This window comes from Salmo salar, chromosome ssa28 (genome assembly GCF_905237065.1).
Source record: "Salmo salar chromosome ssa28, Ssal_v3.1, whole genome shotgun sequence".
Taxonomy (NCBI): Eukaryota; Metazoa; Chordata; class Actinopteri; order Salmoniformes; family Salmonidae; genus Salmo; species Salmo salar.
The window spans coordinates 6,482,810-6,500,581 of record NC_059469.1 but is presented as its reverse complement, the minus strand read 5'-3'; the positions used below and the strand labels follow the sequence as shown (position 1 = coordinate 6,500,581).

The following is a 17,772-nucleotide window of genomic DNA, read 5'->3' as shown; positions in this document are numbered from 1 at the left end:
ATACAACAGGTTTAGACCTTACTGTGAAATGCTTACTTAGAAGCCCTTAACCAAAATTAAGGGTTAAGAAAAAGATTTACTGAATAAACTGAAGTAAAAACAAAAGAACAATAAAATAAAAATAACGAGGCTATATATAGGTTAGTCGAGGTAATTGAGGTAATATGTGCATGTACAGCGCATTAGGAAAGTGTTCAGACCACTTGACATATTCCACATTTTGTTAAGTTACAGCCTTATTGTAAAATAGATGTTTTCCTCAATCTATACACAATACCCCATAATGACAAAGCAAACATTGGTTTTTGGATATTTTTGCAAATGTATAAATAAATAAAATATATATATCACATTTACATAAGTATTCAGACCCTTTACTCAGTACTTTGTTAAAGCACCTTTGGCAGCGATTACAGCCTTGAGTCGTCCTGGGTATGACGGTACAAGCAAGGCATACCTGTATTTGGGGAGATTCTCACCTTCTCTGCAGATCCTCTCAAGCTCTGTCAGGTTGGATTTGGAGCATCGCTGCACAGCTATTTCAAGGCATCTTCAGAGATGTTCGATCGGGTTCAAGTCCGGGCTCTGGCTGGGTCACTCAAGGACATTCAGAGACTTGTCCCGAAGCCACACCTGCGTTGTCTTGGCTGTGTGCTTAGGATCGTTGTCCTGTTGGAAGGTGAACCTTCGCCCCAGTCTGAGGTCCTGAACGCTCTGGGGCAGGTTTTCGTCAAGGATCTCTGTACTTTGCTCCATTCATCTCTCTCTCTCGATCCTGACTAGTCTCCCAGGACCGGTCTCTGAAAAATATCCCCACAGCATGATGCTACCACCACCATGCTTCGTTGTAGGGATGGAGACAGGTTTCCTCCAGACATGACGCTTTGTATTCAGGCCAAAGAGTTCAATCTTGGTTTCATCAGACCAAAGAATCTTGTTTCTCATGGTCTGAGAGTCCTGAGGTGTCTTTTGGCAAACTCCAAGCGGGCTGTCATGTGCCTTTTACTGAAGAGTGGCTTCCTTGTGGCAACTCTACGATAAAGGCCTGATTGGTGGAGTGCTGCAGAGATGGGAGAATTTTCCAGAAGGACAACCATCTCCACAGAGGAAGTCTGTCAGAGTGACCATCAGGATCTTGATCACCTCCCTGACCAAGGCCCTTCTCCCGATTGCTCAGTTTGGCCGGGCGGCCAGCTCTTGGAAGTGTCTTCGTGGTTCCTAACTTCCATTTAAGAATAACGGAGACCACTGTGTTCTTGGGGACCGTCAATGCTGCAGACATTTTTTGATACCCTTCCCCAGATCTGTGCCTCGACCTGTCTCGGAGCTCTGCTGACAATCCCTTGGACCTCATGGCTTGGTTTTTGCTATGACATGCACTGTCAACTGTGGGACCGTATATAGACAGGTGTGTGCCTTTCCAAATCATGTCCAATCAATTGAATTTACCAGAGGTGGACTCCAATCAAGTTGTAGAAACATCAAAGGACGATCAATGGAAACCGGATGCACCTGAGCTCAATTTGGGTATTTATTTTATATTCCTTCCCTTAGAGCCAGGTAAAGACTGATCGTCTTTTCTTATTATCTGCTACCATTACTATACTCATTTCACCACTTAACACAACGAGATACCAGTTGTGATTATGCACCAAACTGCTTAGTAAGATGTACAATTACAAAAATGTCAAAATTAGACAGATTTCTTGAGTTAGCTTAGATAAATTCAGACTATTTTGATAAAGTGTATGGACAAACCGTACTACTTCCGCTTTTTCTTATTTTTCAAGTACAAGTCTTAACGGAATATGCAAACACACATTTGTTTCACCAGCCGAGCTTTAAGTGTCCCTTTCCCTAATCTTTATGTATGATACATGCCCTATTCAATGCACTGCATAAGGCTTGCATAAAAGCCTGGTAAGCAGGGCTTATGGTTGAGTGTCTGCAAAGACCCTGATTTATAATAGACCAGGGTGGCATCCCAAATGGCACCCTATTCCTATATAGTAGTTCACTACTTTTGGCCAGGCCCAATAGGACTCATGCCAAATGTAGTGCGCTATATAGGGAATAGGGTGCCATTTGGCACACAACCCCAGGCTGCCTAGCTGGCTAGCCCAGGCTGTAGCTTACATCCTGCCGAGAAGCCAATGTCCTCTGTGAGCACACTCCCACTCTGGCTCTCCGTCCCTTTTTCTTTCTGTGAGCCTGTTGATGAACACTAGTACACAGGGGCCCAGGGCTCCAGACTGCGACTATTTAGTCGCATTTTGCGACCCTTTGACTTAGTTGTGCGTGTAAACATTTTAATTGATCACATCGATGCGAGCTGCACATTCCACATGCTCACCTCACTCCAAACGTCCTTTTTGAAAAACATTTCACAACGCTTTATATTGAGCTCTGAAGCAAATATTCTATAACCAAGATATGTGATATGGGTTTAAGATACGGAGTAGAGGTCGACCGATTAATCGGAATGGCCGATTAATTAGGGCCGATTTCAAGTTTTCATAACAATAGGTATTTTTGGACACCGATTTGAAGTTTTTTTTTTACACCTTTATTTAACTAGGCAAGTCAGTTAAGAACACATTCTTAGGAGCAGTGGGTTAACTGCTTTGTTCAGGGGCAGAACGACAGATTTTTACCTTGTCAGCTCGGGGATTCAATCTTGCAACCTTACGGTTAACTAGTCCAACGCTCTAACCACCTGCTTTACATTGCACTCCACGAGGAGCCTGCCTGTTACGCGAATGCAGTAAGAAGCCAAGGTAAGTTGCTAGCTAGCATTAAACAATCAATCATAATCACTAGTTAACTACACATGGTTGATGATAGTTTATCTAGCCTGTCCTGCGTTCCATATAATCGATGCGGTGCGCATTCGCAAAAAAGGACTGTCGTTGCTCCAACGTGTGCCTAACCATAAACATCAGTCTTTCTTAAAATCAATACACAACTATATATACTGCTCAAAAAAATAAAGGGAACACTAAAATAACACATCCTAGATCTGAATGAATGAAATAATCTTATTAAATACTTTTTTTCTTTACATAGTTGAATGTGCTGACAACAAAATCACACAAAAATAATCAATGGAAATCCAATTTATCAACCCATGGAGGTCTGGATTTGGAGTCACAATCAAAATTAAAGTGGAAAACCACACTACAGGCTGATCCAACTTTGATGTAATGTCCTTAAAACAAGTGAAAATGAGGCTCAGTAGTGTGTGTGGCCTCCACGTGCCTGTATGACCTCCCTACAACGCCTGGGCATGCTCCTGATGAGGTGGCGGACGGTCTCCTGAGGGATCTCCTCCCAGACCTGGACTAAAGCATCCGCCAACTCCTGGACAGTCTGTGGTGCAACGTGGCGTTGGTGGATGGAGCGAGACATGATGTCCCAGATGTGCTCAATTGGATTCAGGTCTGGGGAACGGGCGGGCCAGTCCATAGCATCAATGCCTTCCTCTTGCAGGAAATGCTGACACACTCCAGCCACATGAGGTCTAGCATTGTCTTGCATTAGGAGGAACCCAGGGCCAACCGCACCAGCATATGGTCTCACAAGGGGTCTGAGCATCTCATCTCGGTACCTAATGGCAGTCAGGCTACCTCTGGCGAGCACATGGAGGGCTGTGCGGCCCCCCAAAGAAATGCCACCCCACACCATGACTGACCCACCGCCAAACCGGTCATGCTGGAGGGTGTTGCAGGCAGCAGAACGTTCTCCACGGCGTCTCCAGACTCTGTCACGTCTGTCACGTGCTCAGTGTGAACCTGCTTTCATCTGTGAAGAGCACAGGGTGCCAGTGGCGAATTTGCCAATCTTGGTGTTCTCTGGCAAATGCCAAACGTCCTGCACGGTCTTGGGCTGTAAGCACAACCCCCACCTGTGGACGTCGGGCCCTCATACCACCCTCGTGGAGTCTGTTTCTGACCGTTTGAGCAGACACATCCACATTTGTGGCCTGCTGGAGGTCATTTTGCAGGGCTCTGGCAGTGCTCATCCTGCTCCTCCTTGCACAAAGGCGGAGGTAGCGGTCCTGCTGCTGGGTTGTTGCCCTTCTACGGCCTCCTCCACGTCTCCTGATGTACTGGCCTGTCTCCTGGTAGCGCCTCCATGATCTGGACACTACGCTGACAGACACAGTAAACCTTCTTGCCACAGCTCGCATTGATGTGCCATCCTGGATGAGCTGCACTACCTGAGCCACTTGTGTGGGTTGTAGACTCCGTCTCATGCTACCACTAGAGTGAAAGCATCGCCAGCATTCAAAAGTGACCAAAACATCAGCCAGGAAGCATAGGAACTGAGAAGTGGTCTGTGGTCCCCACCTGCAGAACCACTCCTTTATTGGGGGAGTCTTGCAAATTGCCTATAATTTCCACCTGTTGTCTATACCATTTGCACAACAGCATGTGAAATGTATTGTCAATCAGTGTTGCTTCCTAAGTGGACAGTTTGATTTCACAGAAGTGTGATTGACTTGGAGTTACATTGTGTTGTTTAAGTGTTCCCTTTATTTTTTTGAGCAGTGTATAATAATAATAATAATAATAATAATAATAATAATAATAATTAAAAAAAAATATATATATATTTCCAAAAAAGAGAGAAATTGGCCGATTAATCGGTATCGGCTTTTTTTTGGTCCTCCAATTATCGGTATCGGCGGTGAAAAATCATAATCGGTCGGAGCAAAATGTGCATCGGCCAATGTGAGTGAAGGCCTCATTGGATAGTGGCCTAGGCTAGTTTATTAGGATATAAAAGTTACTGTTAGATTAAACACGGCAACCTGCAGTGGATATTAAGTTTAGAATTAGCAATCTAGATAATGTGTTAAGTTTCCACTTACTCAGATGATGAATTAGCCTCAAATAAATTAGCCTATGATATTAGCGCAAGTCTAGGCAAATTCATATCTATTGAACAAAGGAAAAATCTGAATTCTGGAGCCCTACCTTAACAATAAAATAACAATAACTGCCTATTTGTCAACGTAAAATTCATGTCAATCAATGGATTATATTACACATCAAAATATCCTGAACCATGCATTCCTGCATGGACAGGTTAGATTAAACAATGCATTTACCGAAAGCCATATCAGAAGTCTATTAACCCTCAATAAAAGCACTGAATGACTTTAAAGATGACTCTTTTTCTATTGTGTGCCGCAATGTTTTTAGGGGTGCAACCAAATCATGTGTTGGCGCCACCAACTGAGGTGCTTTCAATTACTGTAGCATGAACCATGGTATGATGAATCACCTGGCTAGTTACAGTATATTGACCGGAGCAGAGCACAGAACCTTGAACATGAAGTCTGATGTTACTCACTGCTGCTGTGATGACAATCAGGGCCGGATTAAGAAATCATATCGACCCCCAACCCACTGTTGAGAGTTAGATTATTAGGATACAGGTGCAATTTCAAAATGTTGTTGTGCATCAGAAGTTTCTCTTGTTATGTCAGTCACTCAATTAGCCCATGTCAGCAAAGAATCTTTAGGCTAATTTACCAGTCTAGCCAGCTATCTAAACTTGTAGTAACCATGGCCGAACACCAACCAGGCACACAGGGCATGTGCCCAGACCTCCAGGGGGCCCCCATTGATTTGGTTAGTCACTCTCACTCAGATATCATTAACATGGCAAAATGTGTAGAATTGCAGGTAATTACAGTGCCTTCAGAAAGTATTCACACCCCTTGAATTTTTTCCACATTTTGTTATGTTATAGCCTGAGTTTAAAATGGATTAGATATTTTGTTTTTCTTCCATTGGCCTACACACAATACCCCATAATGTCAAAGTGGACTTTTTCGAAATGTTTACAAATTAATAAAAAATGAAAAGCTGAAATGTCTTGAACCAATGAGTATTCAACTCCTTTCTGATGGAAAGCCTAAAGGAGTAAAAACGTTCAGGAGTAAAAACGTGCTTAACAAGTCAAATAATAAGTTGCATGGATTCACTCTGTGTGCAATAATAGTGTTTAACATGGATTTTTTGAATGACTACCTCCTTTCTGTACCTCACACATCCAATTATCTGTAAGGTTCCTTCAGTCGAGTAGTGAATTTCAAACAGATTCAACCACAAAAGGGAGGTTTTCCAATGCCTTGCAAAAGGTCAACTATTAGAAGCTTGGTAAAAAAAAAAAAAAAAGCAGATACTGAATATCCCTTTGAGCATGGTGAAGTAATCAATTACACTTTGGATGGTGTATCAATACACCCAGTCACAAAAAAGACAGGCATCCTTCCTAACTCAGTTGCTGGAGAGGAAGGAAACCACTCAGGGATTTCACCATGAGGCCAATAGTTAAACAGTTACAGAGTTTAATGGCTGTGATAGGAGAAAACTGAGGATGTATCTCCACAATACTAACCTAAATGACAGAGTGAAAATGAAGTGTATTACAAACTGAATGCATGTTTTGTACAAGGATATAAAGTTAAACAGCCAAAAATGTGGCAAAGAAATTAACTAGATCCTGAATGCAAAACGTAATGTTTGGGGCAAATCCAACATGTCACTGAGTATATCCCTTCATATTTTCAAGTATGGTGGTGGCTGGATCATGTTATGGGTATGCTTGTCATCAGCAAGGACTAGGGAGTTTAAGGATAAAAATAAACAGAATAGAGCTAAGCACAGACAAAATACTAGAGGAAAACCTGGATCATTCTGCTTTCCAACAGACACTGGGAGACAAATTCCCCTTTCAGCAGGACAATAACCTAAACCACAAGGCCAAATATACATTGGAGTTGCTTACCAAGAACATTCCTGAGTGGCCTAGTTAGAGTTTTGACTGCAGGAAGATTTGGCACATGCTCTATTTGGCAGAGAGCGTATTTTAGAGACAGGTGGGACTTTTTTGCAGAAAGTACAGATATCGTTTCCCAAAACCAATCTTACAGGATCTTTGTAAGGATTTAAGACCTACTTTTACACGTGCCATTCCAGTGCTATCCACCCTCAGGATTTTGGCAACAGCACTTTTCAGCGAGAGCTTGCCAATTGGCATCTTACAGCCCTCGATGAGCCAATTCTTTGGATGCAATCAGCAAAACTAACATACAATTTCCATACATTATCACACAACAGGCTGAAGTCAAGAGGGGGTTCTTTGCCATCAATGCGTTCCCGAAATACAAACAGAGCAATAGACGGCACCCACATCTGTAAAAGCACCATCGCAAAACGAGTTAAACTATGTGAACAGAAAAGGCTTCCACTCTTAATGTGCAGGTGATCGGTTATGTGACGCGCAAAAGACGCTGCTGAATGTGGTGGCAAGGTGGTACGCACAACTCGTTCAATCAGCAGAACAGCAATGTTGGCCTATATGCCTACAGGAGGGAGCTGTTGAGGATGGATGGCTTTTTGGCGAGTGTTGCCTACTCATTTGAAGTATATTCGCCATTACTAAAGCAACTAATCGTCTTAATGGTCTTTTCTTTGTAGCCCTGTTTTTATTTTTACTGGTCGAGCCACAACTGAGAAGACAAACCCTTTGGTTGTACGCAATCTCTGACACTAGCGCCTCTTTTTCAGTCTCCGAAAAGAAAACTAAAATCGTAGTGTTTTTTGGGGTTGCAACCTTGTATTTCATGGTACAGGGCTATATATTCCCCAAAGGCTTTAAAGGGATAACTGACCATATATGGTAAATTAGGGGTGTTTCAAAATGCAAATAGCCAAGGTTGTGCATGAGCACTGAGAATAATTGGTATTTATCAATGGTTATCTTCTACCAGTGTGCGTACAGGATTGTTTGATAAATCACACGTTTTCTATGCATACGAACATTCTAAATTCAGTTCGTAAGTAGTGTTTTAGAATAGTTTCTACGCAATATTGATACATTAAGCCCCAGGTGTGCAATGCGCTTAAGAGACTTACTCAGAAAGTCTCAGCTGTAACCGCTTCCAAAGATAATTCTAACATGTATTGACTCAGGGGTGTCATTAAATTGGCAAACATTTAAAAAAACATGTTTTCACTTTGTCATCATGGGGTATTGTGTGTATTTGAGTGCGAAAAAATCTATTTCATCAATTTTGAATTCAGGCTGTAACATAAAATGTGGAATAAGGAGTATAAATACTTTCTGAAGGCACTGTAGCTTTAAAACTGCAAAAATTACTTTGTCCCATTGAAAAATACATAGAATTGCAGAAAACTTTCTTTAAAACAGTCCTGATAAACTAGCCACTTACAGACCGACAGGAGTAGCAACAGTCAGTGACAGCACTGGACACAAATCAGCCTGTGGAGACTAGTCACACAGGCAAGTGACAAACCACAGGAGTAGGCTATAGAAACTGAAGAAATCTCACACACACTTGAGAAGGCTGCTAAGGTGCAGGGGCAGGCAGATATGTAACTTAAGTGAAGAGAGCCTCCACACACTGACCATACAGTATAGTCCACCCACTCACAGTAAAGTCAATTCCATAAGATTAAAGCATTGAATCCCGTCTGTCTTCATAATTTAGTTCCAACCTGCGGGAGTGCTTCATGGCTGAGCCGCAGCCGGCGGGAGCAGCCCTGTCATTACTGTCAGCTCGGTGGTTGTTCACACAGCACCGGCGATGTGCACTTGTCCACATTTAAGCAGCCCAGGGGCAGCAGCTCCTCTCCAGCTCTCCGAGGTGACACGCTACATAAATCTCACTACCATGCGCCAGCAACGCCTGCAGCCAGCCCACAACCCCACCACCACCAGCTACCACCCCCGACTCACACAGAGAAACACATAGCCCCTACACTCCTCCCTCTCTCACCCATGCTTCTTTCTGTGAGAGCAGTTTGCATATGAAGGCTGTGTCCCTCTAAAGAGTCGTCAAGTATCTAAACATGTAGGCTAAAAGCTCAGTATGACTCATTTCAAAGTGGAGGGAAATCACTGAGAAGTGTTCCATTGATTTATTGGTGGTTGTAAAATGGTTCAGATATACAGTAGGGTACGAAATTGACACCCTTGATAAAGATGAGCAACATTCAAATATCGAGCTATATTGTATGCTCCAAAAAAAATGGAAATTATACTAATACAATTGCTCAGAAAAATAGATTTGGTTTAACAAGTTGATGTATTTTTCTCAAAAAAGGGAGGTGGTCATAATTGACACTTCTAAAGATTTGTATAAATAAAGTAGTCTAAAATGTAGTATTCGACTTGTGATGCTCCACGCTTGTTGGATGCATTTGCAGTTAACTTTGGTTGTTTCAAATTATTTATTGCCCAATAGAAATGAAAGCTAAATAATTTAGTGTGTCATTTGAGTCACTTTTATTCGCTGACATCCTCAACACCAGTGCCCCTCAGGGGTGTGTGCTTAGTCCCCTCCTGTACTCCATTCACCCACGACTGCATGGCCAAGCACGACTCCAACAGCATCATTAAAGTTTGCTGATGACAACAATGGTAGGCCTGATCACCGACAACGATGAGACAGCCTATAGGGAGGAGGTCAGAGAACTGGCAGTGTGGTGCCAGGACAACAACCTCTCCCTCAATGTGAGCAGGACAAAGGAGATGATCATGGAGTGCAGGAAAAGGCCCCCATTAACATCGGCGGGGATGTAGTGGAGCGGGTCGAGAGTTTCAAAGTTCCTTGGTGTCCACATCACCAACAAACAATCATGGTCCAAACACACCAAGACCGTCATGAAGAGGGCACGACAAAGCCTATACCCCCTCAGGAGACTGAAAAGATTTGGCATGGGTCCCCAGATCCTCAAAAAGCTCTACAGCTGCACCATCGAGAGCATCCTGACCGGTTGCGTCACCGTCTGGCATGGCTACTGCACGGCATCGGACAATAAGGCGCTACAGAGGGTAGTGCGTACGGCCCAATATGTCACTGGGGCCAAGCTTCCTGCCATCCACGACCTATATACTAGGCAGTAGGGCTGGGCGATATGGCCAAAATGAATAAATAGTTTATATAAAATGATCACATGTAAAGGCCTATTTCTTATTACATTTTGAATTACACTCAAACAAATAAGGTACTTACTCATATTTGATTATTTATTTTATTTATAAACTGTGGAAAATTTCAATTAAGCATGTAACAAAATATAAAATATGAATGTATAAAATCTAAAAATGTAAATAGAAAACACTTCAACTATAGTTGCAAACAAAATGAATATAGGCCTAAAAAAATATTTTTTAAATAATATATATTTGGGGGCTTGCATGTTTTGCATGTTATTTTGGCATTAATACGGGTCACATATCAATTTGCATTTGATACCTTGGGTCGAGTGTTTGCACCAACTCACAAAACCCCCATTTCTCGACCGTGTAAATTGGGGCCATGTCTTTGCAGATGTAAGTTGTAACGGCAGCTGATATCTCCTTCCCACTTCATGAATCTTTGCCATATGGTGTGCAGCGGGCAAAAGCCTCTTGCAATGTCTGAGTCGGGGGTTTGTTTTGAGCACACTTTTAGGTACGAGCTCCGTGTCTCCGCGCTCTGTGTCACGTTCACCCTCTTCCTTGTTTGTGTTGCAAATTTCCTTCCACACGTCCTCCAATTGACGAAAAGTATTGCCGTAAAGAGTGTGATTTGCGACACAATGAAATTAACAATAAAGCACAATATGAAACGATATGAAACGATAGAAAAACATATCGCCCAGCCATACTAGGCAGTGTCATGTCAAAAATGTTCAAAGACCCCAGCCACCCTAGTCATAGACTGTGTTCTCTGCTACCGCACGGCAAGCGGTACCAGAGCGCCACGTCTAAGTCCAAAGGCTTAGTAACAGCATCTACCCCCAAGCCATAAGACTGCTGAACAATTAATCAAATGGCACCCTGGACTATATACATTGACACCACCCCCCCCCCGTTTTTTTACACTGCTGCTACTCGCTCTTGAATATCTACGCAGTCACTTTACCCCAACCTACCTGTACAAACTACTTCAACTAACCTGTACCACCGCACATGGACTCTGTACTTTAGTTCATTTAGTAAATATTTTCTTAACTCTATTTCTTGAACTGCATTGTTGGTTAGGGGCTTGTAAGTAAGCATTTCACAGTAAGGTCTACACCTGCTGTATTCGGCGCACGTGACAAATACAATTTGATTTAACCTTTATTTAACTAGGCAAGTCAGTTTAGAACCAATTCTTATTTACAATGACAGCCTACCCCGGCCAAACCCTAACAATGCTGGGCCAATTGTGCGCCACCCTATGGGACTCCCAATCACGGCCGGTTGTGATACAGCCTGGAATCGAACCAGGGTCTGTAGTGACGTCTCTAGCACTGAGATGCCGTGCCTTAGAGCACTGCGCCACTCAGGAGCCCTTTATAACCCACCGCCTTTTACCTTTGAGCATGGCGTGGCCAGTGGAGCCCACGGTGACTCTGGGCAGAGCACTGCGGGCCCCGATGGCGGCGGTGGCCTCCAGCAGGGCCCCGGTCAGACAGGCATACACAGAGGTCTTCTGGGAGCTGGCCCGGTACCCGTACCTAGGCTGACCCGGGCAGAGGTAGGGAGGCCATTCCACCCTAAGACAAACACATCTGGCAAAGGCTAGGAGCTTCCTGCATGGGTGGACCAGGTTGTCATCAACACTCCGCACATGATGGATCTGTGGAGAGAAGAGATGTATTTATCGAGACTTTGATATAAAACAAGGTGTTTAAGTGACCCACTAACTTTAACACATCTAACCCTGGCAATCTTAAAATTGACCTAGAGTTACGTAAAATGTGTAAAGATCAGGATGTTTTTATAATGTTGTCCAAAAGCAATTTTGCATCTGAGGAAAACGTCTAAAGCAACAGCTTGACCTTAGTGGCCGGCCACCTCTTCCCAATTCATTTCAGTGTCTCCCAAGAGCACTTCATCTCACTCTGAAAACGGTTCTGTGAAACCAGCTGCCATTACTAACCCTGGAGCATTATTCTGCCAGGCGGTTTCAGGAAAACCATTTACTAGCCCTTCCTCTGAGCAGAATGACCCTGCTACTTCGTCCCTGCTCTTCACAAGATCTACAGCACACTCAGATGGTGACAATATGAAAGAGGTTGGACTGGATCCAACGGTTTGAATGGAGGGCCTGAGCAGGAGCTGCACTACTGCCAGACTGTAGTTTAGGAGGTTTTCAATTCTGGAGACAGCATGATATAAGGGAATGGAACATTGTGCTCTGTTAGGTCAGTTCACAGACCTTTGAAGTCAGAGCAGCACTGAATACTTTCAAATCTCCTTAGACAGCAAGACCGTTTGATTTTGTGAACTGCATGTTAGTTTTGAATGTATTTAAGAAATTACTCATCCAGTTACGGTAAATGTACAGTGAGGGAAAAAAGTATTTGATCCCCTGCTGATTTTGTACGTTTGCCCACTGACAAAGTGATCAGTCTATAATTTTAATGGTATGTTTATTTGAACAGTGAGAGACAGAATAACAACAAAAAATCCTGAAAAACACATGTCAAAAATGTTATAAAATGATTTGCATTTTAATGAGGGAAATAAGTATTTGACCCCCTCTCAGTCAGAAAGATTTCTAGCTCCCAGGTGTCTTTTATACAGGTAATGAGCTGAGATTAGGAGCACACTCTTAAAGGGAGTGCTCCTAATCTCACCTTGTTACCTGTATAAAAGACACCTGTCCACAGAAGCAATCAATCAGATTCCAAACTCTCCACCATAGCCAACACCAAATAGCTCTCCAAGGATGTCAGGGACAAGATTGTAGACCTACACAAGGCTGGAATGGGCTACAAGATCATCGCCAAGCAGCTTGGTGAGAAGGTGACAACAGTTGGTGCGATTATTAGCAAATGGAAGAAACACAAAATAACTGTCAATCTCCCTCAGCCTGGGGCTCCATGCAAGATCTCACCTCGTGGAGTTGCAATGATCATGAGGATGGTGAGGAATCAGCCCAGAACTACACAGGAGGATCTTGCCAATGATCTCAAAGCAGCTGGGACCATAGTCACCAAGAAAACAATTGGTAACACACTACGCCGTGAAGGACTGAAAACCTGCAGCGCCCGCAAGGTCCCCCTGCTCAAGAATACATATACCAGACCCTTCTGAAGTCTGCCAATGAACATCTGAATGATTCAGAGGACAACTGGGTGAAAGTGTTGTGGTTAGATGAGACCAAAATGGCACTCTTTGGCATCAACTCAACTCGCCGTGTTTGGAGGAGGAGGAATGCTGCCTATGACCCCAAGAACAGGGGGGATGGCCCCACCGTCAAACATGGAGGTGGAAACATTATGCTTTGGGGGTGTTTTTCCTGCTAAGGAGACAGGACAACTTCACCGCATCAAAGGGACGATGGACAGGGCCATGTACCATCAAATCTTGGTTGAGAACCTCCTTCCCTCAGCCAGGGCATTGAAAAAGGGTCATGGATGGGTATTCCAGCATGACAATGACCCAAAACACACGGCCAATGCAACAAAGGAGTGGCTCAAGAAGAAGCACATTAAGGTTCTGGAGTGGCCTAGCCAGTCTCCAGACCTTAATCCCATAGAAAATCTGTGGAGGGAGCTGAAGGTTCGAGTTGCCAAACGTCAGCCTCGAAACCTTAATGACTTGGAGAAGATCTGCAAAGAGGAGTGGGACAAAATCCCTCCTGAGATGTGTGCAAACCTGGTGGCCAACTACAAGAAACGTCTGACCTCTGTGATTGCCAACAAGGGTTTTGCCACCAAGTACTAAGTCATGTTTTGCAGAGGGGGTCAAATACTTATTTCCCTCATTAAAATGCAAATCAATTTCTAACATTGACATGCGTTTTTCTGGACTTTGTTGTTATTCTGTCTCACTGTTCAAATAGACCTACCATTAAAATTATAGACTGATCATTTCTTTGTCAGTGGGCAAACGTTCAGCAGGGGATCAAATACTTTTTTCCCCTCACTCTATCTTCCAAGGGCTGAATAAATATTCATAACAGAAATCCTAAAATCATCAGGTAGATCATGTTTCAATATCATTACTCCAATAACACCATCCTTGCCTTGTTAAAGCCACATCAACCAGGATAAAACCCTCTATAAAAGGGTTCCCCAATAGGTGGCCCGGTGATTTTATTTGGCCCCCAAATTTGTATGAGCAAAATTGTTGGAAACAAGTCTAAAATCACTAAGAAAATCAGCTGAAAGTGATTTGAATTTAGAAAATGTTCCAAAGTATTCCCATACATAAATAGAGGCATATGTGATCGTATCCTAACGTAATTAAGGTTGGAAATTATTCTGTTTTTGTCAAATACCATTGGCCCATGGCTGAATGTAATTGGGGACCCCTACTCTTTAATACTTAGCAAGTCAATTAGCTGGTTCTCATTTCTGCCTCTCTATTTAATTGCCACAGAAAACTACATATCACAGCTTTTACATAAATATACAGTTGTCTGAACTGTTCAAGAATACAAGGACAATTCTGATGGTCAGGGGCTACAGTGTGACTATTTATTACATATAAAGTATGTCTGGTTAGTATCGTCCTTTTTAAATCAGACCTGGGTTCAAATATGATTTAAAATCATAAAAGATATATTAGCTGTACTTGATTGATCTTGCCTCTTGCAATGGAACCAATAGAATAGTCCCAAAAGTAAACACCTGGCACTCCACGCAGGCTAAATCCAACGCTCAAGTATTTCAAAGACTTCAAATAGCATTTGAACCCATGTCTGACTAACAGAAAGCCCCAATGTTGAAAGAAAAAAGGGCAAAAACTTCCTGTTTTATGATAAAAGCAGGCCAGAAGCCATGACCCAGCAGCCACCAGCCTGAAATCTACCAGGCTACACACAATTAGGCTAAAGCAGCCAGTCACCACATTGGCTAGCTGCAAAGCTACTGTGACTTTGTGGCCTGCATTGCAGAAGCAGATACATGCAAGAAAACCAACCAACTGCAACTATAGGCAGTGGGTTGTCCACTTGATGTTCTGCCTCGTGTCAGACAACTCTTTCTTTTACAGCACGTAGTAATATCAACCAGTTACGATAGAGCCGTGCAGGACACAGACAGCACAAGCCCAATAACTGCCACGTATTTTTCTGAACAACGTCCACACACACACACACACACACACACACACACACACACACACACACACACACACACACACGCGAGCCCAAAAAGTTCATGCCAAAGAAAAAGCAATAAGAAAGTTTGTACTGCATAAGATAGCCAGTCATGATCCAGTTAGGCAGATACCTCCCAGCTAACTCCACAGGAGTTGGAACAGACACTATTGGACTCCCTAGTGCCAGATCTCATACCAGCTAACTCCACAGGAGTTGGAACAGACACTATTGGACTCCCTAGTGCCAGATCTCATACCAGCTAACTCCACAGGAGTTGGAACAGACACTATTGGACTCCCTAGTGCCAGATCTCATACCAGCTAACTCCACAGGAGTTGGAACAGACACTGTTGGACTCCCTAGTGCCAGATCTCATACCAGCTAACTCCACAGGAGTTGGAACAGACACTATTGGACTCTCTAGTGCCAGATCTCATACCAGCTAACTCTTTAAAGGGTTAAAGAGACAGCGCCTCGTATGCTCCAGTAACAGGGTCCCCATGTCACCCCTTGCAGACCAGACCACCCTCAAGAATGACCCTCTCGGTTACAGTATAGAGACAACCTGGTCTATATTACAGCGTCAGCCTGCTCTATACTACAGCTAGTCAGGTACAGTATCTCAGCATAAAGATAAATAAGTCGTCCATCCAGACAGTGTAAACCAACCGCTCCAGAGACCTAAGCACAGACGAGTACGTCATTCTCCTACTACAGCGGTTAGAACACGAGGACAATCTGAGAGAACGGTGTGCAGTCATCCACTCTAGTCAAAGTCAATAACTGACAAGCCTATTTTATATTGTCTTGCGGGGTGACAGAGAGCCTCTCCCAAACTCCTGTCCACCGCTCTTCCTGTGTCTTCACAAGGTAAGGTTTGTATTTCCTTCACTGGATGTCTAGACTATTTCCAGCATTAACTAAATATTTTATGGCAAGGCCTCGTCCTCTTATCTTGGAAAGCAGAGCTGGCTTGGGCCTACTGAAAACAGCAATTCATGCTGTTTAGAGAGGCTGATAGCCACCATATTTACTTCACCAACACTATAATACTGATTGACTACACATAGCACAGACATGTAGTACTGACACTAGTGGCTGGACATGCAGCGACCCAGACCCCGCTACTGTCGGAGATCACACACACACTGACTGAAGGTATTTGGGGAATGGGTAGACAATAATAATGATGATTTTTTTTTTTTGTCATTTAGCAGACGCTCTTATCCAGAGCGACTTACAGTAGTGAATGCATACATTTTTCTTCTTATTATTATTATTATTTTTTTAATTTTGTACTGGCCCCCGTGGGAATCGAACCCACAACCCTGGTGTTGCACACACCATGCTAGGGTTGTGGGTTTGATTCCCACGGGTGGCCAGTAAAAAAAAAAAAATGCCGCTAATGCTGTCTCCACTCACTATGATAAATTACTGTACTGTAAACCTATGCTTGAAAACAGATAAAAATATAGCTAAGTAAAATACAAAAAAAGAGGCAGAATACCTTTCCAGATAAAGGAGTGATGTTCTTATTAAAACAGAACTAGGTAACTAGGCTATGTAAAAAGCTCAGGGAAAGATCCAGAAAAATGTACCGCTTCGTCTCTTGGAAACTATGAACATAAAAAAACCTGCACTGCTCTTATCCTCTAGGATAGATCATAATCCCCTGTTGAATTTCACAAGTAGCTGTTAACGAATCCAGGGGCAGACCCTCCGCTACCCAGTGATGGAAAAAGTACCCAATTGTCATACTTGAGTAAAAGTAAAGATAATTTAATAGAAAATGACTCAAGTAAAAGTCACCCAGTAAAATACTACTTGAGTAAAAGTCTAAATGTATTTGGTTTTAAATATACTTAAGTATCAAAAGTAAATGTAATTGCTAAAATATACTTAAGTATCAAAACTATGAATAATTAAAAAAAATCCTTATATTAAGCAAACCAGACAGCACAATGTTCATTTATTTTTTTGCATTTATTTTTTTACGGATAGCCAGGGGCACACTCCAACACTTACAAACAGACATAATTTACAAACAAAGCATGTGTTTAGTGAATCCGCCAGATCAGAGGCAGTAGGGATGACCAGGGATGTTCTCTTGATAAGTATGTGAATTTAACAATTTTCTGTCCTGCTAAGCATTCAAAATGTAACAAGTACTTCTGGGTGTCAGGGAAAATGGAGTAAAAAAAAAGGTATATTATTTTCTTTAGGAATGTAGTGAAGTAAAAGTAGTCAAAAATATAAATAGTAAGGACACCCCAAAAAACTACTTAAGTAGTACTTAAATTATCTTTACTTAAGTACTTTACACCACTGCCCCTACCAACACAACTGTACAAGTTTGAACATGATCAGGCTTAATTGGCGTGTGTGTGTGCATGTTGTGAGTGCGTGAGCTTGAGTGTGAGCGGGAGCGAGGCGACTTACAGGCCCAATGCAGCCATTTCTCAATATCAAATCATTTCTGTCTAACAATTGATTGTTTTCAATTAAAATGTAACAGAATCAAAAATAGCTTCTTAGCAAAGAGCAATTTCTCCTACAAAAATTTGGCACAAAGTTAATGATTAGTGTGAACATTCTATGTTGATTTAGTAACCTACTTGGTAGGTCTAATTAGTCAGATTAAAGCA

The 17,772-nt window shown here is 42.6% G+C and overlaps 1 protein-coding gene across 1 annotated transcript in view; it reads right to left on the bottom strand.

Annotated features, from left to right (window-relative positions):
• LOC106589374 (1-phosphatidylinositol 4,5-bisphosphate phosphodiesterase epsilon-1) overlaps nucleotides 1-17,772 on the bottom strand; it is an 83,183-nt gene that overhangs the window by 48,116 nt on the left and 17,295 nt on the right. The window contains exon 3 of the mRNA XM_014179260.2: nucleotides 11,386-11,650. Within this exon, the coding sequence (XP_014034735.1) occupies nucleotides 11,386-11,650 (265 nt within the window). The remainder of the gene's footprint in view (nucleotides 1-11,385; nucleotides 11,651-17,772) is intronic.